At 42.8% G+C, this 24,079-nt stretch overlaps 1 protein-coding gene across 2 annotated transcripts in view; it reads right to left on the minus strand.

Moving 5' to 3' along the window:
- Window positions 1-4,358: 4,358 nt before the first annotated feature.
- The window catches only part of mtr (5-methyltetrahydrofolate-homocysteine methyltransferase), a 30,951-nt gene continuing 11,230 nt past the window's right edge, over window positions 4,359-24,079 (minus strand). For both annotated transcript variants that reach the window (XM_041962906.1, XM_041962907.1), the window contains 16 exons: window positions 23,737-23,877; window positions 23,561-23,650; window positions 21,891-22,043; window positions 18,919-19,026; window positions 17,938-18,038; window positions 16,878-16,945; window positions 16,519-16,639; window positions 15,309-15,390; window positions 14,685-14,783; window positions 12,647-12,722; window positions 12,389-12,544; window positions 11,815-12,014; window positions 10,498-10,698; window positions 10,198-10,390; window positions 8,401-8,513; window positions 4,359-6,985 (listed from right to left, as the gene is read on the minus strand). In XM_041962906.1, the coding sequence (XP_041818840.1) occupies window positions 6,896-6,985; window positions 8,401-8,513; window positions 10,198-10,390; window positions 10,498-10,698; window positions 11,815-12,014; window positions 12,389-12,544; window positions 12,647-12,722; window positions 14,685-14,783; window positions 15,309-15,390; window positions 16,519-16,639; window positions 16,878-16,945; window positions 17,938-18,038; window positions 18,919-19,026; window positions 21,891-22,043; window positions 23,561-23,650; window positions 23,737-23,877 (1,992 nt within the window). In that variant the 3' untranslated portion in view covers window positions 4,359-6,895. The remainder of the gene's footprint in view (window positions 6,986-8,400; window positions 8,514-10,197; window positions 10,391-10,497; window positions 10,699-11,814; window positions 12,015-12,388; window positions 12,545-12,646; window positions 12,723-14,684; window positions 14,784-15,308; window positions 15,391-16,518; window positions 16,640-16,877; window positions 16,946-17,937; window positions 18,039-18,918; window positions 19,027-21,890; window positions 22,044-23,560; window positions 23,651-23,736; window positions 23,878-24,079) is intronic.

The following is a 24,079-nucleotide window of genomic DNA, read 5'->3' on the forward strand; positions in this document are numbered from 1 at the left end:
TGAGGTATTTCATATTTCTTCCTAGCTGTGCCTGATAACAATGTGTGGGTGAAAAAAAACAGTTAGCATTATTACATTAGCATCTGGTTAGCTCTGAAGCTTGAAAGGCATGAAAAGCTAATTTGTCAAACAGAAAGTCACTATATCTCATTGTTTTCAATAAAGCTCTCTAATTATTTTAGGAATCTAAATTAAATATTATTCACAAAAACTCCTCTACTGTTTTAACTGTTTTCCCCCCATGCAACTGAATTCTAATCACAATCACCAGAAACACTCTCACAGATATGAACTCATGATAAGCACGCTACAAAATATAAGAATATACTATGAAAAGCACAAACTTCTCTATCATCAGAATTAGACTGCCAATACAGTCAAAATATGTCTTTTGCCACAAATTTAACCCAAGCCTTCAGTCAGTATGCACAGAAATTAGGCTTGATGACAGGCTTTGCACATTGGAAGCCATGGTTCAGTGGCTACTGCATGCTGAGCTGCTGACTGCCGGCCTGTTGGGAGCCGGTCTGTATAGTAGCCTCGAACCTTCACTGCAGTAGCTCTGTCCTCACCTCAAAGTCATGCAGAAAAATCTGGATAGCAACTCAGAGGATGTGTTTCTGAACACGCTGGTTTCCAAATATCTCCGTTTTCTGCTGTGTATGTACGGTCTGCGTCCTGAAGGCAGCAGACGAAACAGAGAAGGCCAGGCATCTTTTCCACAGTCACGTCAACAGCTCCTGCTGGCAGAATACCAAGAAGCTCCGAGGCCGGGCGAGATACTCAAACCCTCCAGTACTTTCTGGGTGTGCCCCTCCCAGTCAGACGGACCCACAGCGAGGCGTCTGAGGAGCATCCCGCTGAAACCAAACTCCATCAACAAATGGGAGAAGAGAAGTTCTGCTCTGAGATCCTTATAAATGTCTGAGCACAGACACCCCCTGAAGGAAACCAGTTTCGGCTGCTTGTATCACTGTGGACTGGAACATATTGAGAGCTTTGGTTTCAGCCTCAGCTGCACTGCAAAGATTTTGACAGAAGTGTTCGCATGAGAGCAGGTGTAACATTCCTGCTCACCCAGGAAAGATTCTCCAGTCCGGCTTAGAAAGTGTCGTCAGACTGATCTGGCATTCGGTGTGCCCTGACATTTTATCTAACTCCAACCATCTAACAGGGCATTGAACCCTAAACAGACAGCCAGCACCGGCCAATCAAAGGTAGAGTAGGGTGGGTCTTTGTGGAATACAGGTGGGGGGGGGGGAAATCAAGCAAAGAAAACTCAGACTTTTATTCAGATCGTTATGTTCATTATCAATACATCTGTTGATTATTCTCCCCATCAGTCACTTTACTATAAAATCTATAGATACATATGCCCAATACATGGAAACATCTTCAAATGCTTTGTCCAGTTTACAGTCCAAACCACACAGATCATACTCTGACATTCTCTCTTTTAAAGTGGCTCAAAACAATTAATTGATTATCAAAACATATGATGATCACTTTTCTGTGATCTGTTAATGGACTAATTGTTGCAGCTCTGCTCATCTGTTTTTTCTTGTTTGGAGGAAAAACAGCAGACAAAGCTGCATTTATTAGCGTTTTTTTTTTTTTTTTTTTTGCTTTGGCCTTTTGAGAGTAGCACTCCACAAAGTGAAAGCCTTGAAAAACGAAGACCACACATGTTTGACACAGCGTGGCCTTGTGAGGCTGATACACCAAACTGACACATCCAGCAGACAGAGAGCAGCAGCATGATCTATGACTTGGAGTCACGTTTGCGTTCACCTGATGATGGTGTCAGGCCAACGTTCACTCTCATTCCAGCTCTGGTCTGGTCTCCTCAAACTCCTGAGGACAGCATGCGGCTCTGCAGCTGCTGAATGCTCCACTGTGATCACCAGCTAGTCACCAGCTGCCCTCTGACACTGGACGGGGAGTGTTCAGCGGGTTTATCTGAGGCTTTTTGCTAAAAACACCAGCCTGCTACGCTGCACACCAGGTCGATTAGAGCAGCGAGGCCGAACCAAAACAGTGAAGGCCATAAAACCAGAACAACGATAGTAAAAAGCTGTGTGGAGCTGAGAGGAAGTGCAGAGGCAGTGATAATCCTGTCGGCTTGTCACTGCGAGTGACTCCTTTCACATTACACAGCTATCTGACCCATTATTAATTAAAAGATATCGATTGGTGCAGCTTTAAAATGCAGCCGGTCTGAATATGGAAAAGCACCCACAAATTCCAACATTTCCTTCAAATGAAATAGTTTCACCCTCTTCCAAAGATGATCTAGGTCCAAGCCACTGAAGTTACCTGCTTTTTCTGTCAGGACACTGATGCTGACAAAGACCAAGAGGAGCTGCACTGCTAACAATGGACTCATCTGAGCCCTGGCAGGAAAATGCTGCAAATCAAGCTCCGTTTAAATTCCACATGAACTGCTGCTCACTGCCCTGTCGGTTATATATCCAGACAGCTTTGTGTGGAAAGATGAGACTGCACCCCCCCTCCTTTAAAGACAGACAGGGAAAAATACTCAGCAGTGAATTCACGTGCGATTATTCATGCGTGACTTTTATGAAGCAACAGCTCCTCTCACGTCCAGCACGGGCTGAGGGTAATTCATGAGCCTGTGTGACAGTGTGACAGACACTGGACGAGCACGCACGCACACACACACACACACACACACACACACACACACACTGTCGCTGTGGAAGCTAATTGAAGTGAAGTGAAGCAGATGCAGCAGGCTTCACGCTGCCAGCCTGCACCGCACTGCGCCCCGCTTCCACCCAACACACACCAGCAGCGCCTCCAGCCCGCGCGCGGCTCAACTCCTCTTTTCACACAATGACAGCCGCACCGGCCGCACTCCTTCCCCCCGCCGCTCCTCGCCTTCATGCGCTCACACCTCTGCCGTCCCTTCAGCCCTCTGTCAGCATGATGCAGACACACTGACCAATGGCCAGTATCTGGAGGAGCTGTCAACCTTAATGCGGTAAACTCCCTGCCCACACCGCGCGCACACTCACACACAGAAAGACGCAGTGACACCCAGCACAGCGCCGATCCTCGGCTTCAGAGCAGCAGAAAAGGACTTACAGTTCGCAGGAACTGGATTTCATCCTCGCCTTCCCCTCCTTCAGCCATGGTTAGCGTTCCCACGGAGATGCTCGTGCTGTATCTGCGTGCGGAGCGCAAGCTGGCTGGCTGTGCGTGTGTGTGTGTGTGTGTGTGTGGCGGTGTATGCGTGTTAGGGACCGCAAAAGCCAACGCACAGCAGAACTCGGCTCTCATTGGATGGCGCGCGCTCACCGAGGGAGGAGCTGCACAGGTGTGAGCGGGTGTGTGTGCGCGCGAGGAGTTTGCTGGGCGGTTTGCCCCCTCTCTCGGCCGGTTTGTGTGGAGGCTCGTTCCCCCGCCGTGGACAATGACAAGTAAATGAGACCCGTTCATACCAAGACATGAGTCCAGAGGCTCAGTGAGCCCCCCAGCAGGACAAAAAAAGCCTCAACTTTCAATCTTTGAATCTAGATTTGATCCACTGATTTAACAGCTCAGTATTCTCTGTTGGTCACTTTTATTTCTCAACATGGTCAAAATGCCAGAAGCCATAGATTTCACTGCATGTGAAATATCCTCCATGTGTACCTTTTAAAATGTAGAATGTTCAGGTTTCCAAAATCCCCCCAAAACCCAGAGGAGAAAAAACACACAGAAAAAAGAGCAAAGACATGACCTCAGTGTCCTCAGTGATAGCGATGGCCCTGTTAGTTAGTAAAAACTGTAGCATCATCATTAAGTTTTTATTAATTATCTTTGGAAAAAAAGATGAAAAGCACCTCTTAGAATGATAATTAATTACAAACTGTCATACACTATGAAATAATTTCCTTTATGTTTAGCATTTATATACTTATTAAAGAAATAAAAACATTCCAACATGTATACAACTCCAACAATTTACTGTAGTATCTCCATAAAGTTGGAGGAATCACAAGAGTAAATAACAGTAAAAATGTAAAAAGCAGTCAAAATATTCTGTTCAGAGTCTGTGGGTCAAGCTTCAAAAGTGAACCCCCCCCATAATTCAGCCATCAGCTATTCAAGACCCAAACTCTATGCCGCCAAGTTGTGAAACAGGATTCCTCTTTGAAGGCCCAGCAGAGATAACTCAGATCATATCACTACATCATCATTATTTGACAAATCATTAGAAAACACTGTCACCATTAAACTGACATGTTCTGTGTAAAATGAGTGCAGTGCCCCCAAAGAACACCAACACCTTTTTCTTTAAGGTGGAGCAGAGGTGTAAACTCAGAGGAAGACAAATAGAAATGATGTTGAAATCATTTATTTTGAACAAAATAGTAGTTATATCACTCCTGTTTTACAGTGTTTGCAGTGCCACCGTCATCTATTCATTTATCCAGTTTTTTTTTTTCAGTGTAAGAAAATAAAATAGAAAGTGGAGTTTCATATGAACTGAGATCAGCCACTGCAGCACATCAGGGCTTTTAAGACACATGTGAGCTTCAGCATCTTACAGAAACCTCATTTCAACTGCAACCTGGTCGTCCGCTGACATGGAGATTGTCTAGGATCATGGAATCATGGAATGAGCACACAAGTTGTGTAGTACACACACAATACTGATAGTACCTGGATGTTGACAGAGAAGTAGTCGTACCTCGATGTACTTCAATCATCTGAAGATAAGACTTGAAGATAAGTAAATGTAATTGATGTTCAAAAATCATATGTATCAATAAATGTGTCCTAATTTACAGATTCTTCACATTCTTAAGTCACTATAGTGACATTTGGAAAACATTTACAAAACCTCACAGACTGGACAAAGACTTCTGCAATGTCCTCAGAAACTACAGAATGAATGATCAGCAATTATCAACAAACCAGCCAAGAAAACACTGGAACCTGAGATTCAAATAATCTCTCGTTGAAGTTGCAAAGGACACTGCATCAAGGTGAAATGTCTGTGGTGAAAGTTTGAATGAACTGACATCACCTGTCAACAGCGATGTTAGAGTCCTGGAGACAACCTGTACATCACTGCAGCGAGGTGAGAAGTTCAACTAAAGGTCCGCAAAAAAACAATGTTTCAGGGGTGTTAAGTTGCTTTTTAAAAGGCTTCTAAAATTATTTGTCTCCTGTTTTATTGTTAATATTTTGTTACCTTTGCACTATAGTTTAAAGCAATGCAGCAATGTGCCACCAAATACTACACCCACAAACAAGAGGGTTCAGACACAGGGGCCCTGAAAATGCTGTTGACCAATAAGAGCTCCTGCTGTGTGGATTGAACTGCTTTATTTGTAGGGTGGCATACTGGCTGCACAGACATCTTCAGGGTTAGCTGCACAGAAGGCGGCACAGTGGAATATGAAACTGCAGAAAGGAAAGCAGGGAAAAATCCTTTTGTAGATTATTGTTAATGATCATGACTTGGAAAACTGAAATGCTTTTATCATTATTGTTGTAATCAATGGTACTTTGGTAACTATTTGCAAAAGTTAACCCATTTTAAATCATTTTTAAATGTGGCTTTTCAGCAATCAGCATTAGTATACCACTGAACATGTGTTAACGATCAAGCAGGTACACTCCAACCTCCATGCAACTGTTGATAAGGCTAAAATATTTACTTAAATGTGTTAATTTATTTAAAACATATGTGGAATGTAAGAACCTTTATAACCTTAGAATAAACCACATTAGTGTTCAGGGTTTACAGTGTGGTTGTAGTGTAATTAGTTTGCTTTTATACATGTTGGATTTTAATGTTATTAATAATTTGGGCTGCTAACCTCAGTATTTTTGGCAAATGAATTGGTCTGTACCACCAAGTACAAAACTGTAATTAAAAAGTGTCACATATCATCAGCTATGTCCTCATTTTAATCACAATCATTTGTTGTCGTCCTTTTACTGAGTAAATTTCTTCTACAGCTGTTTGTGTAAAATAAATAATTGAAAATTTATGCAATGTTTATTTCTTTCTGTCTCTGTGAGGTAGAAAGACAGCTATCAATCTGATGTCTGGGTGCTGATTACGGAGCTGGCATCAGGATGTGGTTATCCTAGCTTAGCATAAAAACTGGGAGCAATGGGAAACAACTCGCCTGGTTCTTTACCAAATTCAAAAGAACATCTACCAACACCTCTAAAGCCCACTAACTAACACAAAGTCACAGGCAGGTGCAGTGACTGTTCATGGAGACCAAGTGTGGTGCCATTGTGTCTGCACAGAGACCACAACCAGCACAGGTTTCCATCCATTATGCTACAGGCAGAGATGCTACACGGCAGTATTAGGCGGATGATGAACTGCTGTTTATCAGCATTTCTATAAGACAAAGCATGTTAATCATTGAGCTGCAGAGCTGTTGGTGGGTGTGTTTTTAACTCTGGCTGAGACAGGCTATCTGTTTCCCCCTGCCTCCATTCTTTAAGCAAAGCTAGGCTAACCACATCCTGACTCGAGCTCTGTACTTCACACACGAAATGAGACAGATACTAATCTCTTCATTTCATTCCCGGAAAGAAAACAAATAAGCACATTTTGTTGAACTATCTCATTAAGATAACATGTTTGAATTGTTTTAGGAAATGGAAAAATATTTTGAAATATTTAAAACATTTGAAATCATTCTATAATATGAAAACACAGTCACTTGTTGGCACAGAAAAAAACCCCATTGTTTGTGACTCACAGTTAAAATGATAATGTCTGGTGTGCTTTAAGAAAAGTAAATGAGCTGTCAGTGAATCCCTGTATGAGCAGCTGCAGTCACGGCCTCTGTGAGCTCCAGAGGAATGCTGGGACTGTAAACCTGGTCCGATCCCTGCGTGGTCCAGTCACACGCTACGCCTCGCTGTCATAACCCAGCACAGGAGCCAGCCATCTCTCCACCTCCTCCACACTCATCTTCTTCCTCCCAGAATAGTCCTCCACCTGAAGACAAGACGAGCAGAGAAAATACAAATTCAGCTGGACTCATTTCTTGTCCCGAGTCCTCTGTCCAGGCTCCATAGTGATCCTTACATTGTCTGACTCACAATGGACGGTGCAACTCGCCCGCTAGCACTCCGGACAGAGACGTGTGTGCTATGCTAGTGGTGGCTAATGTAGCCTGGAGCCTCCAGCCTCAGAGATAAGGAGGAGGCTGCACAGGTCTGGTAAGATCACTTCTTTTTCACTCCACACCCCATTGTCAAACTTGTCTTCAGCCCCAACCGAGGCCCACTTAAATGACATCACTTGAGGACATTTATCAGACTTCACACAGCTCCCCTTGGAGACACTAAAGGCTTTCTATAACTTTTTCCACATATGCAGTAATAGTCCCCAACAACTCTGGAAACACAGTTAGTGCTGGTGAAATGTACAATTTTATGCTGAATTCACTATGTGAGACACTATACTCAGGTCTAATTTTTTTTTATAAATCTTTGCTTCACAAAAAGATCACAAAAAGAACTTTCAACAAAGTAGTAAGCAAATAAAACAAATAAAACCAGGAAACATGCAGCCAATATAGCTAAAGTAAACTCAAGAATAATCCAATAACAGTATGCTTTTCGATGTGATTTAAAAGAGGTCACTGACTCTGCTGACCTGATTTCCTCGGGCAGCTTCCATAGCTTCCAGGCTCCGACTGCGAATGTTCTGTCACCTCTAGTTTTCAGCTGTGCCTCAAGAGCAGATAAAAGCGCTCTGCCCGAGGATCTCAGGCTTCCACTAGCTTGCATGCAACTAAGAGGTCAAATATATATATATCGCAAAGAAGAGCAATGAGAATCGAAAAGCTTGGCAGCTGAGGTCTGTACAGTCTGAAGCCAGTTGATGGATTTCTGGTGAAGAGGCTGTCGCAAGAATCCAGGTGTGAGCAGATGAAGGCATCTAAAAGGGCCTCTGTGTCTTTGAAAGCTAAGATAGATTGTACTGTATTTTGGAAATATGAGCTTTGAGCTTTGATGGTAAGCTTGAGTTACTATTAAAACCAAACTTAAAGTTCCTTTGCAACAGGCTTGATGTGTTCCAGTAGAGAACCAGCAGGTGGTAGGATTTGTTTTGCTATATGCTGGGAGCCAGTTACACAGTCAGTCATGCAGGAAGGCATGCCAGGAACAGTGGCTCAAACATGCAGGTAGAACTGCGTGTCATCAGCATAACGTTGAAACACCATGTCTATGGCCAATGTGTCTCCCAGGAAGTATGTGCAGCGAGCATAAAATTGGTCCCAAGACTGGATGCCCTAGGGGACACCATTCTGTCAACTTTTTCTTTTTCCAGATGATCCAGTGAACACTGACAACATTTTCTAAAGTCAGTGAAAGCAGTTTTAAGATATGGATGGTTGGCCAAACCTGTTCCTTGGTGATCTTTCCCACAGCAAAGTATGAGGCCTGAGGGTTGGAGAAATAGAGTCCAGACACGGAGGCAGCAGGCGTCATGGCCAGAGACTCTGTCAGACCAATGCCTGCACACACGGACAAAACACACACATGGTTATTACTGCGACTACATATGCACACAGCCGAGAAAACAAAAACCTACATAACAAGCACACGAATGTACAAGTCAAAGTGCACTCACGCAGCTAAATGACGTAAAAGCAGAAAAATCGGAATAACCTTGATCTGATTTGCCTTAACGGATGGAAAACACTTAAAACAAGTCTAGCTATGGTCAAAAAAGTTCTCTAACCCCTCTGACAACTGAGAACTGTAGTTCCATTAGTCTCATCTAAACTGACTGATGTTGAACTTTGCAGGCAGGATTTGAAGCTGAAAGCTGCGATTAGTTTTCAGTCCACCTATATCTTTCATCATTTGAATCTCTCAAGTCATCTGCAAAAATGTCAAATATCTTGGACCCTGATTACTGCAGCTAGAGTTCATTTTATTTTTGCATGACCCTTATACACAAACAAGAAAGGCACACATCACTGGCTGCCTGTTCACTGCACCTCAGATCCATCAGATCCATGGGCATAATTACCCATGAAACAACAACCTCAATAAGACCTCTCTGAACATTGTTTTGTCTCACTGTCCAGCAGCCAAAATCCAGATGAGAGGAGAGCTGAGTTGATACAGATTCTTACACTCACATGAGCTGCCTTCAGTCATTGCCATCGTGCACATTCAGAGCAATGGGTTTAACAAGCAGCAGCAAGTGGTGCAAGAGATCTTGCAACTTTTTCAAACCAGGCCTTGCCTGTCAGGCTGCATACACCCTGTCCTATTTTACTGGTGAAGGTTGTCGGGCTGTATGAAACCTGAAAAAAACACATGCAGAGACTACTCAGGGTTGAAAAAGACACTAACTAATTTGTTTTTTGGGTAATATTCTTATGTACTTTAATATTGTCCTAAAATACCTTTAAAATCTATGGGCACAGAAAAAAAGCACAAAATACTGCAGAAATCTGAAATTCAGAGTTCACCACCTTGAACAGATCTGGGTTGCATTCCTCTACCTACCTGATATCTAATGTATGAAGGATTTAATCTGAGCCTTGTGACCCAGTAAAACACTGTAATCAGGTTACAGAACAGTCAGCTTTCTCCAATAACATTAAACACTATGTAAACAAGAAACCTGGTTTCTGGTAATCGCTGTAGAGAATCGGTTTCCACAGCTGATTTCTTGGCTGTGTATACAGGTGATCAGAAAGAAAGAAAGCGCAAAGAAAGAATGAGAGCAGCCGAGTGAAACAAGAGGTCATCACCTCGGTCGGATGCAGTCTTGTCTACAAATTCCACCCAAAGTCAGACTAAAACATAAACTTGAACCTTTTACTAAAGGATACTAAGTATCCTCTCGACGTATAAATAAGTCTGTTATGACTATTTGTTAAGTCTCGACAGATGCAGCCATGCTTCCAAAATAAGGTTGAGGGTAGAGGAGAAATCTGACCACTGACCTGCTACATATTATTGACAGATTTAAAGTAAGCAGGTCACTACAGTGCACGTACACATGATCTCAATCACCTCTGAATAACCTGGTTACATGAGAAGATGTAAATGACTGACTGAAAAAATGTAATTTTCTTTTGTTTGAAGACGACCAAAAAAACATCAGATCTGTGTGTTATGTGACAGAACACGACAGCCTTTGAGCTGCAGTCATGATAGTGAAGCGGTCGGTGCTCTCACCGGTCTTCTCCTGGATGCCAGCCAGGCTCCACATGGTGGACTTCTCTGTGTGGTCAGGCTGGCTGGGGTAGCCGGCTGCGGGTCTGATCCCCTGATATCGAACTCTGTGGAGGTCCGCGGCCTGCAGAGCCTCGTCGGAGCTGTAGCCCCACAGCTCCTTACGCACACGGGCATGGAGTTCCTCGGCAAAGGCCTGAAGGACAGACAGAAGGTTGCAGCAGAAACCGGAGAAGCACTGCGGCTGTGACGGTTAACATGTCATTCAGCACCTGGTGTGTTAGGAAGCTGTCCGTACTGTACCTCAGCCAGTCGGTCAGCCAGCGCTTTGACCATGATGCTGCTGTAGTCGTCCCCCTGAGCCTGGAACTGCTGACTCAGCTCTTCAGCTCCAAACACACCCACAGTGAACACGCCGATGTAGTCTGCCACACCGCTGTCTACAGGGGCAACAAAGTCAGACACGCACAGGTAGGGCTCTGAGCTGGAGCTGTCCTTCTTCACCTGCGGCACACACATACACACACATACACACAAAAGTATTACTGTTCTTTTGGAATTGTAAACCATCCGTTTCTGGCTCCACCATTAAGGTACAAATATACTAAAATCAAATCCAAAGTACTGCATATGGAACAAATCTAGACAGCACACATCAGCTGGCTGATGCCTCCACATAATGCTTTGTTTCTGCTACATGTGATCTCCTCAATCTCTGAGACTGTTAACAACAAGAGGGGTTTTCCAGCGGGCCAAGGGTTCTGTAAAATTACCAAGAACATGAAATATAAAAGTTAAACCATTTCAAGGGTGCCACTTTGAAGTGGATGTGTGTACCTGTGTACGACCAGTGATGGGGAGTAACTAGTTAGATTATGTAAGTCTATATGTAATTAAATTACAGTTAGTAATGAAAAGTTTGATGATTACAGAGGGGTTGCACTCGAATATATTCTTCTGGGTAAAAAGCTCATGTAGAATATGTACAATAGAACTTTAATTCTGTTGCTTTTCATTCCTTTCGCTGTGCACGTCGTCTTTTGGTAAATTTCAAGACAATGCAGGCCTGCACAGCCATTGGGAAAAATTTGAAAGCAACACCATCAAGGGTAGGACTGCTTACAAGGAGCCGTCTCTAATGCTGGGATCAGACTACATGAATCCAGCCTGATTTTCAGACGATTTTGTCGTGGCGGACGAATTACCAGCATCATGGCTGATTAGGCGTCTATACTTGTGTAGTGTGACGTGTTAAACGACCTGTCATGCACCCTCTGGGAAGTCTAGCATGTCAGAATTTTTTTTGTTTTGACACGACTAGTGTGACGTCTCCCAGTGTTCCTCAGCATTAACCAATCAGGTGCTCTCTCGAGAGCGCAGTCAGGTGACAAACATGACAAAAAAGAGGAAGAGGAGGAGGGATGCTGAGGTTGCTGCTGTCAGGTGGGACAATGAAACAGAATAAAGTTTGTTGTTTGTACTGACCTCTGCGTGCCACCCTGAAGTGCATCCTGTTTTTCCTTTCTTTTCTTTTTTGCTAGACAAGACCGCCAGCACCACACACGCACACAATGCTTCTGTCGCCATGATTGACAGTTCTTCACCTGCCTGGAACCTCACCTGTTGCCGTAAGCCATGGAATGTGGCGATGGGCTTGGTGTCTCTGTGCACCGTGACATCATCCTTGTACACATTGATGTCATCGCCATCACTCTGGGCACGCCAGAACCCCACCAGGCCACGCCCCTTTAGACTGCAGTTGTCAATCATCTTGTGTAGCAGCTTCTGTGCATCATCAAATACTCGCCGAGCCTCCAAACCTGCAGGAAGCAAAAATGACACTGTCACTGATGTCTTTACTGCACTGTCACTTGCATTTTCATCAAACCTGCGCATTTACAATACAAACTGTTTCCTTACTAATACTGTATAATATCTCAGTTAGCATCCAGTCATCTGTTACATCTGTTCTATAGTGTTCATCCACAATACAGACTTTTACTTTTGTAAGTAATGATATGAATTTGTAAATATGAGATAACTTTTTTAAAATGTAAAAAAGATCATAGATCATAGATAAAACTGAGCGTTGACCTCTTCTCACAAAAATAAAATACATGAGTAGAACATCACGCAGCAGAATGGCTGGCTGTAGCTGATTTATGATGAACCCTGACAGAGCTCGAGCTCCTACCAACAGTCTTGTCGTTGAAGATCTTGGGGTAACCTCTGTTGGGGTATTTTCCTCTCAGCTGCCACACATCAAAGAAAGGCTTCCAGTCGATGAAGTCCACCAGACTGTTCAGGTCGTACCAGTCAAACACACGAGTGCCCAGGAACTGAGGATGCACTGAAACACGTACAGTATAACCTCATTGGAGTCACATGATGTTTGAAATGACACACACTGTATCAGTGCATCTGTGGTAGAATACTGCTTCAGTTAACTTACCCGGCCGGGGCACAGAGAGCCAGTCTATATGTAAAGCTTTCTCTCTGGCCTGGGAAAGAGACAGATACTGACGGTCCTGAGGCAACAGAGGGAGATGGAGGATGGAGAGGATGGTAAGGCAATTTCTTATACAGCACATGCAAACACACATCCAACCAACTAAAAAAATCTGATCATTCAAGTAATCCATATATGAATGGTCGGATATACAGTTGTGGTCAGACGTTCATGTTCACTTGTCCACAGTCTTGCAGTATGTTACAGCAGTCAAGAAGTCAGAGTCAAAAATATACATACAGCAAGTTACATTATATCATGAATACTGGTGGCTCTAAAGTGTCATCGGACTCAATGAGGTTGACTCTTAACTTCCTGTCAGTGATTATAATTTCATAGGGTCTTATCGTCTTACAGCACTTACTGCTCGCATTAGACCGAGCCACAAATATCTCACTGTCCGAAGAGTTCAGTACAGATTTACACAAGTCAGCAATGTCACCTGGGGCCATCCCGAGTTTAATGCAAGTCTTTCAATCAGAATATCATAGATCAACCTTCTCAAAGTCAGCTATGACGTCAAGGAAAACAAAAGGAGAAATTCTTTTTGAATCACTGCTGGTCATTGACGGCTCAGGGAAGAAAGTCATGAAATGAAAGAGCAGATGAGACGGAGGAAAGGTTTTAGGTGGTTTAACATCCCGAGCACTAGCGTCTTTGCTTCAATACTCTAAGACTAGCTCCCATCACCTCAACTTGACCCTGTTCTCTTGTCTGATGCCTTTGTGATGACTCTTCAGAGTCCTCCTCTATCACACATACAAGGTCAAGATGAAGGTTGTTACTCCCCTCACTGTGTTCGACTTCTGTGTGATGTACTTGAACTGTGACGGTATGTACGAAGTCTTGGCCACAATGCACTATTTTGTCAATACTGTGTTTTTGGAGGCTTTAGAAAAATAATTTATTTCAAGAATTGGAATGATTATGCAACAAACACTTTCACTCTAGAAAAGATTCAAGATTAGACTGTAGAGTAGAGGGAAGATCTATGGACTGCAGACTCCAGAAGAGCAAATACTATATAGCACAGACTACGTAATATGAACGTATCCCAAATATGTGATGGAAATGCAGTAGATGGGAACATTATAACCGTGCAAATATTTCGGGCAGTGGAGTAAGGAATTTGAAAGAAAACATGGCTGGAGAGCAGACATGGTGTTGAAGAAGTCTGGTGATATTCTACTGTTTATTGTTCTTATGGTCAGCGAATCCCACGTTCAGAGTCAAGTCAACAATGAATGTGTCCTACTAACGAGTGTGTGCATCAAACCCTGATATAGTACATCTCATTCCTGTGTGCCATCGAGCTCCACTGTCCAAAAAAATCTATTAAAAACACATCAATGAGCCAGACCGTGTGCATTTGGACACAATTCCACATCTGCTTCCCCAAATACATGTGTATTAATTCACCACTAGTCCCAGACAAATGTTTGAGTACCGTTTAACAAATGTTTAAAACTACATTGACATCCAGATGTGAGAACATATTGAGAGCCGGAGTGACACATTGGTGTTTGGTCTGTTCATGGGATTTGTTGATATTAAAAAAAAGACAGGAGGCTGCTGTGCTGCTTTTCTTTAAAAGCTTCTATGACATCAAACCTCTGCTTCTGGAACCACGTTTACATTTGCACCATATGCTGCCTTAACAACAACAATATAATAATGTAGCTGGAATTTCAGACAGATGTTTCTTTTCTTATGCAAAACGATACCACATTCAATCAAGTCGGCTTTAGAAACACACTACCATAAATGAGTTTTAGATTTTAGATGGTTTTTCCCTCCTGCAGCTGTGTGAAGGAGGGGCTCAGGTGGGTTTTAATATTACAGCCTGTATTTAGATGCGATAAAGGTTCTAGACACGTGGATGCAATGCTGATCTCAAAGAGGGTTTGGCCACTGTGGGTGACTGGACCCAGCACCCACAGCTGTAAAATCTCTAGTGCCTTCCTTGTTAAAGTTGTCTTACCTTCAGGGAGTCGTAGTGCTCCTGCCTGATATCCTCATACTCTTCTTTCAAGTCCTCAAAGTACTCTTCCTTCACTGCCTCATCCAGGAGCTGTGAGCACTGATGGACAGGAAAACAAGACATCTTTCACATCTGTGGCCACATCATCTAATATCATCTCTCTGATCATCAAACGCAATACAGATGTTCTATTTTCACTTCCCTCTGTTTGTTAGTTTGCTGAATTAGTGAAAAATAGATTTCAATGAAACGGAAAGGAACAAAAAGGAACATGTTTTGTTAAAGATTACTGAAAACATTTCAAATGTAAAGCACCGTACAGCCTTTAAGTGATGTGTAGGCACTACATATCATCATACTGTACATGTCCCAGATTCAAAGCAGATGGGGTGTTTAAAAGAGAGAAATCTGCTTTCATTTAAGATAAGATCAACTTTATTAATCCCCAGCTGGGGCAATGTGGTGATAACTCTACTGCGACAGGATTCCATGCTTTTACTTTGTCTCAGTGGGAGTGTAGTCGGCTGCATTTCTGTTCATATTAAAAGAAAGCTATGGGTTGGTTTTTAGTCTTTAATCCAGAGAGCCTGGAGAAGTTCCATGATGTCAGGTAGATATTCTTACCACCACCACACTCCTGGAGGCATCCAGAACATGGACAACAGGACAAGTGTAGCGAGGGGCAATCTTCACTGCTGTATGTGTCCTATCAAACACAAAACACACAAATTACTCAAGACAGAACTGTAAGGTATCAACCTCAGGTGCTTCCCTGCCAGTCCAACCCAAAGGCCTTTGTATTATTAGCCTTTGACGCTATTTTTTGCGCACCAGAACTACTGTGTCTTTTCTCAGCAACTGCTAACTCAGTTTCACCCAGTGTTGGACAGTTAGCTCACCTCATCGTCCCTGCTCTTAATCACAGGGGTTTTCGCTAGGGGCCGTCAATAAATTACTGTTTGAGTGACACAAAACCAATGCTGGTTTTGTCTATATTAGTTCTAATTCTGCATACTAAATTGGTCTCATGTAGCATGATTTAAATAAATCTTTGAACAGAAAATAATTTCAGGCTTTTCAATAGCTTCCATGTCATGTGCCCACGTGTTGGTACAGTATCTGTTCACTGGTCACATGAGAAAGCTCTTATTCTTCATCAGTCTTGTCTTCACTCTCTCCATCAGGCTGTGTCCTTTTGTCCTGCTCTTTCCAGTTTCTTCGTTTGCCCTCAAGTTGGCATAAATTAACTGCATGTCATGCACGTTCTCCAGCCGTTGCCACATTTGTCTTAACAGACTCCAGGGAGAACCCTGAACCTCATTTTGTGGTGAGTATGGGAGGCATTACTTACAATAACTGAGTACATACAATGGACACATTTCTTGAAGAACATAGTGGAGTTAATTTCATGGGATGTTTCTGAAAGCAAACACTGTGATGCACATCATCATTAGCTGCTCACACTACCTTCTACCATACAGCCTCCCCTCTCCACAGAGATGCCCTGCCCAGCCCCTCATCAGAGGTCCATCTGTACACAACGTTTGGCCCAGCCAGAACCACTGCAGTCAGATGCTGACCTGTGGTGATGAGCAGGGTGGTTGTTTTCTGCACGTCCTGAGTGTCAGGTTACACATTTTTTCTGCACCACATAAATAACATCTCTCGGTGTCCTTGTTAGCCGTGCACAAGACACAGAATACGATGCGACAATAACAATGTGCCGTGTTGAGCTTTTAAGAGCACCTGTTACCTGTCGTACATGTTAGCTGATCAGCTATATTTCTGCCTTCGTCTCAGATTTGTGTTGTGTGTTTGTTTGTGTTTGTTTTACTTTGAGGTGGTGGCTCCTCCAATCAGCAGCGGTATTGTAATGCCCAGTCTCTCCATCTCTTTGGCCACATAGATCATCTCATCCAGTGAGGGGGTGATGAGACCAGACAAACCAATGATATCTGTATGAGCAAAGCAAACAAACACCCTACATTACTGCTGCTGCTAATTCCTAAAAGCATTGACACCATTAATAGTCACAGTGATTTGAATAATTTGCAGTTGACCATGACTTGGATCAGTGGCTACAGAAGTTAACTAGCTCACTGGCCTATCATGGCACACTTGATTGAAATTCTTAAAAAGATGCTCCATCAGCGTCTCACATCGACGGCATGTAATGTAAACTATATAGTGTACCTGCTTTCTGACTGATGGCCTCGCGGAGGATCTTATCACAGGGGACCATCACACCTAGGTCGATCACTCTGCAAGACAAGACGCTTCCTGAATCCCATGGCCAGCCCTCACAAAAACGTTCCTCTTCTCATTTCTCTGACATACATGAAGTATTTATGTCAAGTAATATGAAATCTTTGTACCTGCTGCTGTAACACTCAAATTTCCCCGGCTGGGGATTAATAAAGTCCTTTTCTTCTGATCTTATGTTACTGAACAAACACTCCTAAAGCTCCTAAAACACAAGTTTTAGGAGCTACATTCACTTCTTCCCTGTCTGGATCACATGTGAGTGCTCTACTGTACACTGGCAGAATCTAAGGTTGATGTTGAAATGTGTGGGCAGCACACAGCACACCAGTACACCACACTGCTAATGTGTTCTGTTTCAATAGTCTTCACAATAAGAGCGCTGTGTATCAATAAATCAATAATATGATTCTGCTTGGGGCCTAAAAAGCATGTGCTGGTAGTCACGTCCCTGCATATAGACCTACATGTGGAGATAGCTGACACACACACGCGCACACACACACACACACACACACACACACACAGCAAATTAGTGCCATTAAACAGCTGTAATAGTGTGGGAATGGTGCCCGGGGCCTAGCAACAGATCACCACTGCCATTTCTCTCCCATAATGCAACACTGAGCCCTGTGGGGGGATCAAAAGGCAATGCGATGTGAATTGGTTAATTCTCTGAACTGTTGAGTGAGCTGGTGTCGGTGCGACTCAGCTTAACATTTCACCTCGAACACAGGCCAGCAGCAGATGGTGTGCTGCCAGCATCGGAGGCTCCTGCTGTTCAACCACACACTGTAAATCATCACAGACTTACAAAGTCTGCTTTCTGACTGTCAGTAGTTTGACATTTAAAAACAGCACAGGATATTTACTGTTATTTTCAAAGCAAAGTGTGCTGCCGACACACTGTGAGTGTACTGGGAAGGTGTGGTGGACAAAGACATGCCAAGCAGAGAATTTAAAAAAACCTTCAGCAGCAAACTGGTCTTACCTGAAGTTATTGCAACCCAGCACCACACCTACAATGTTCTTCCCAATATCATGTACGTCTCCCTTCACCGTAGCCAGAACTATGGTGCCCTGAAAGGGATCCTGTAGACCGAGGAGAAACCATCAGAGGAAGTGAAGGAGGAAATCTGTCCATTTTTTAATGTTTGAATTATGTTATAGAGCTGCTCTCTTAGCAACAGACGTTCCCAGCATGATTTTAGCCACTGTAACCACTTCAGTTTACTCTGTAAAGGTGTCCTGAACCAATCTGTAGGATTGGGTTTTGGGAAAATGTATTTGCACAAAGTACATCAGTTCTCAAAATGCTCCATCGCACTCCATTAAATCAGTGGAGCACACCTCCAAAGCACTGCTAGTGGCTGAAACCTGAATTCAAACTTTAGTGTTTTGTTTATGCTGACGATGAAGTGATATACTATTTTATAGGAAACCACGAAAAAAAATTTCAAAAATTGAAATATTGCATTTCTGACTAAAATGTTTTTTTTTTTAAATAAATAAAAACAGACTCATTACATTGACAGATACTGACAGAAAGGACTTGATTTGGACTTCTGTTTAACTTCAAGTTTTAAAGATTCAACTTTAAAATGGTCAGGGTCTCTACACACGTGCCATTATTCATATCTCCTTAAACTAGTTTTTATGTTTCTGTCGACACAAACTTTCATCAGTATGTACAACTGTGGCCCTTCAAGTACTGCGTAACCTCTGGGCATCCGTCATTTAGGGTGCTGAACTTCAAACATTCAATGTTTGACAACACAATCTCTCATAGTGACTTACCTTTGGATATGTAATGTGTGTGATTTGCACTTTTTAGGGTTTAACAGAAAGACACAAGCATTACATCACATACAGGTTTTGAGTTAAAAGAATGCTGATCTTTGTGGGGATTCCTCTGTCGAAATGACAGCTGCATTAATGTAAGTAAGTGCATCCATATTTAGTTGAGACTGACCACGTCCTCAGTTGACTCCGACGATGCCATCATGTCCTTCCTCTCCTTCTCCATGAAAGGAATCAAATAGCCCACCGCCTTCTTCATCACGCGAGCTGATTTGATCACCTGCAAACACACGTGCAAGTTTTATTACTGCTTCAAAATGCTGACCTGCCTGAAACAACTAAAGGCCCTTTCAGGCAGGTCGGACCATGTGACATTTCTGTACCACTTTCAACACAAGCCTGAAAGAAATCCCATCAGCTAAATGTAAAGACTCCAGGTTAAACACATTGCTCCACTTTCTTAAGATCGGTGTAATAAATCTCTAATAATCATGTCTCACGCACAAAAAAACAAAACCAGCTGAAGTTGTTGAGGAGATTCTTCTTGTGACAGATCAGTCAACACATTTGACTCCACGCGGCGACTTCATCCCTTGTAAACCACAATATCATTCAGAGGAGCACTCCTCCAGCCAGCCGCTGATCCACTTCCTTTCAGTTCCCATTCACTTCCAAAACCTGAATTTGGATATTTGTCGATACTGACAACTGATCTGACACCAGTGTTTAATGAATAAGCTGTATGTCTCACTGCGTGGAACAGACTGGGATCAGTCTCTTATGTATCAGGCTTCAATTAAGCATTGCTCTCCTTTACAAGAAGTCAACCTTGGGGAGTATTTGCTCTTTCAAAAAGGCTGCAATATTACAAAAAAGCCTGTCTGCTTAGCACCTGCTGGCCAGACTTTTCCTTCTATTACTTTTAATGGTGCATCCTTGTTTAAGATCTAATGTCAAAGCAATTAGAAAAACTTCAATAATGTTTCTGCAGTGTGTGAGGCAAATCTTTCTCTTTGATAAACAACAAAAGTTGTAAAATGTAAAAATTATTTATTTTCTGGTGCTGTTCTTTCACTTTGCAAAAATAGAAATCGTAGTGCAGCGATGCACAGACCTGAACGGTCATCTTTACATTTATTGGCTCCTTTAAAACATTTTTTGTCATTCGGCTTCATGCTACGATCAACAGGCGCCTACGCAGACGTGTGTGGTTGCATGTTATCAGGCCACTGCCAGTCAGATCTGATCAAACCACACCTACACAGTCCACAGTCAAGGAGTCTGTGCAGTGGCATTCATCGGCACTCAGTGGCACGCTCCAACATCCCTTTCTAAGACAGACACATTGGAAAAAACACAGCAACACCTCTGAAAAGCCTGTTTTCTTCTTTTAATTCCCAAGTATGATCACGTTTGACAAGTGAAAGAACAGAGCAGCCTCTATGATGAAATGAGAGCAGGATTTAATGCTGCTGCCTCACTTTCTGTAGAAGGTGTAGCTGTTAATCTGCTTCTGTTTGTTTTAAATATCATAGCCCGAGTAGCAGCGCTGCTGTCTTGGGGTCAAGCCAATTTATTCCACACAGCGTGCTGCGCCTGACTTCATGATAGTTCAGTTTACTAATACAATAATCCAGAATTCAAAAGGCTGAGGAAATGACTGCATATTCAAACACTCAGCAGTGGAGACAAGAAAAGATGGAGCTGGAATAGATGACGGAGGTCAGGGAGAACATCTGGGACCATAAGGAGGCAGAGAGGAAAGCAGAGAAGCAGCTCTTCACACAGATTATCATCCAGCTTCAGGCATGCTGCCTCAACTCAGTGTTGTGTGTGTGTTTCAGACAACTTCAGGTCTGTGGAAGTGGAATAAAATGTAACACTACTGGAGGAGGAGCAGATATTCTGTAATTTGGAGGTTTGATAATGGTGGTGAACAGTGCTGTCCTACATGTCAGAGGTGTTCAGATAAATGGTGCACGCCAAACATGTACTCTGAAACTGAATTATGAGCACCAGTGCACGTGATTAACACGCTGTGCTGTGTTTCTTTTGCTTGTTTTTCAGTCGGGTAAGGGAAAAGGAACAAATAAATACATAAACATAAGTTTATTGAACCGTTATCTATTATTAAAATAATATATAATTGTGCACAGGCAACTTTGGAGGAGCTTTGGAGTTGTGTGATGCATCCTCTGACCATTGTGAGACGCTGTAGGATGATGGCTTGTGACGTTCCCCGTTTGAATAATATATTTTGCGTTAGCATCCCTGGCAGCCAGCTCTGCTGCCGCCTCAGTGCGAGTGCAGAATGTTGTTGCACTCTTCCACATAACACGACTCAGAGTTAGACCACACACACAGGCGATACACAGCTGACAGCAACAGTCGGGAGTTCCAGGCGATACCAGAAACGCTTCTGCAGGACAGGTGTGCGTACCTTGTGTTGCTTTGTATGTGATGGTCCAAATTTCCCATCATGCCCTTGGTATGCTGGACTGAGCAGTTTGTTAAGTTTGCTGTTTGTTTTGCTGTTGGTGTTTGGAATGTGTCTGTTCAGAACATGGTGGTGTATTATTATGGTATATTTAAGCTCCTGCCACTTTTGTGCTTGTTAATAGTTTCAACCATTAATGAAGGTGTTTGTTACATTTCTTGACCCAAGCTGTCATTTAGCCAAACATCACATTCGTGCTGCAAAAAGATGTAAAAAAAGGAATGGAATTGAATAGGTTGCCACTGATACTCGTTTGAGGTGAGGACCACGGATCACTGCATCCCTACATGAAATTATGAAAATGCAGCACAATGATTTTTATTCAGAATGCCAATGTTGACATCATTAACATCACTCTATGATCTGGCACTGTTGAACATTGTAGATGGCAAAATAATTTTCTCTCATATAACGATGCACTTGATGGGGAAATGTTTTCACTATGAGAAGAATGGTAGGCATCCTTTACAGAGTCATTAACTGAGGCTTTTCAAGTTTTTCCATCCATCACTGATGGACTCTGGACCACTGTTCTCCAGCACTGACGCAAAGATCGTACGAGCACCGAGGCTCTATCAGTCCTGTCGTGTTTGAATAAAAACACCAGGAAGCATGCACAAAAACAATCCGCGAGGGGTCGCTCCTACCTGCGGCAGGAACATCTTCCCAGCTCCAAAGAGATCTCCCACCACCTTCATGCCGTTCATCAGGGGGCCCTCGATGATGTGAAGGGGTCGGGAGTAGCGGTCGACCTGAGCCCGACACTCTTCCACATCCTCCACCACAAACTTGTCTATTCCCTGACAGCAGCATCACAGGATGCAGCATCACAGGAGAAAAGAGAAGGACGTGAAGAAGACATGAAATGGACGGCAGGTGAACTTTTAACACATCAAATTATCTGCGCTTTTTCATATATATTTTTTCTCTTCTTAGCAGGGTTTACTTATGAAGCTAAAAGGAAGGTGAAAATAGAATTACTCATGTGCAAAAAAAAATTTCCATTGTGAACTGAGCCATCCTTCTCAAGGCAATATTATTTCATTTAATGTATTTAATGAATATATGCATAGCTAATTTTATTTTGTATCCCTTTTTATTTTCAATTTATTCATTATCTCTGTCTTCTTTTTGTTCTTGCTATTATTGCTGTCTGTAACAACTTCATTTCCCCATCATGGGATCAATAAAGTTTAATCTCATCTTAAAAAATCTATACTGCAAAAAGCATTCTTTGAGCTGTGTCCAGACAGACACTTCACAGTCTTGTTGCAACAGGAAACTTTTGGCGGCATGGGAACCAAAACCAGGCAGAACCTGACATTAAAATGATCTGCTCCTTTAAAAAAATCAGACCAATGAATTCGTCATTACTCGTGGAAACACTTGTGGAATGTTACATAACACTTTCAGTAAGTCGAGGTGCACGCTTCAACATGTCTCAGCGAGTTCAGGCGTCCACGCAAACCTTCCAGGATCAGAGTGAGAGCAGTGCATCATCAGCGTGGTTAGGAGCGCGGCTGTGGATCGGCTCACTATTGATACATACTGGCCCATTCTTCCAAACAAATCCACAACAGAGGGAGACTGTGACTGAATTTAACTGATGATTAAGGAGACTCAGACTTTTGAGAGGTTGTTCAAATGTGTTTGTGATCTTATTTTCTTAAAATAAATAAGTTAACGTTTAAAAGTATGTCCACAATAAGCCAGCTAGACATGAAAATACTGTTTGGGTGTAAAAACACTATATATGCTGTCTGGTAACAACACAGCTTTCAGTTTTCATCCATTGAACCTGTTTTCCATTTCTGTTGTCAGACATGTGCAGACAGTCCTGCGGCACAAAATAAATATAAATACAGCTTTAACACAACGGTAGGTGTAGGCCTGATGTGTGATTGAATATACTGACATTTCAAATCATGATCATTTAAATGTCACTGATTTCAATTATCACAGTGCAGAGTAAAGCTATAATTATTTGTGTTTGGGACCCAGTATATTAGCGATGAATGAGCTGATTCAGAACACAGAGAACAGCTACAAGCACATCAATCCTTCATCTGTCCATCCTCACACACAGTGAGAGAAAGGTAGAGGTGACGCACAATCAGCCACAGTCAGTTATACAGTCCCGGACCATGTCTGAGCACACAGCTTTTCTGATGTTTCTGTCTCATAGCATCATGATCAGTGTAGATGAAGGAAAGCCATTTAACCGGCTGTAATACAGATACAGGAGGGGTTCTCTAAACTGGTGGAAAAAATCTCCCACAGATCTAATCTCATCTAATCTTATTATCAGATGTCTTACCTTAATGAGAGCGTACTCCAGCCTGTCCTCCACACTTCCTTCTCTCCACTCGTCTGTCTGAACCACCTTCTTCCCTCCTTTCGCATTGCTCTGTGAACAACAGCAGTCAAATCAGCATCTGCTAACCAAACCAAACAACTGCCACCTGCTGTATGTGTGTGTGTGTGTGTGTGTACCTGTGCGTAGGCCAGTAGTTTCTCTGTAGCATCAGCATCTCTGTTCCAGATGAGGTTTTCACACAGCAACAGCAGCTGTTTATCTATGTCATCGTAGACCGGCAGGTTCCCAGCGTTCACTATGCCCATATCCATACCATCCTGAGACAGGCCAGGTGACAGACAGTGAGTGGATGTGTAGGAAATATAAAGCCTGTCAGTGAGTGCTAACAGCCTGAAGTCCTCCTCTCACTGGACTGGTATTTCCTAGGGACCTCAGGTGATTCAGGAATTGAACACCCACATCAGGGGTTTTGTGTGGTTCCAGCGTGATTCACTCACATTTACTGAGGATTCAATTCTG

This window comes from Chelmon rostratus, chromosome 21 (genome assembly GCF_017976325.1).
Source record: "Chelmon rostratus isolate fCheRos1 chromosome 21, fCheRos1.pri, whole genome shotgun sequence".
Lineage (NCBI taxonomy): Eukaryota > Metazoa > Chordata > Actinopteri > Chaetodontiformes > Chaetodontidae > Chelmon > Chelmon rostratus.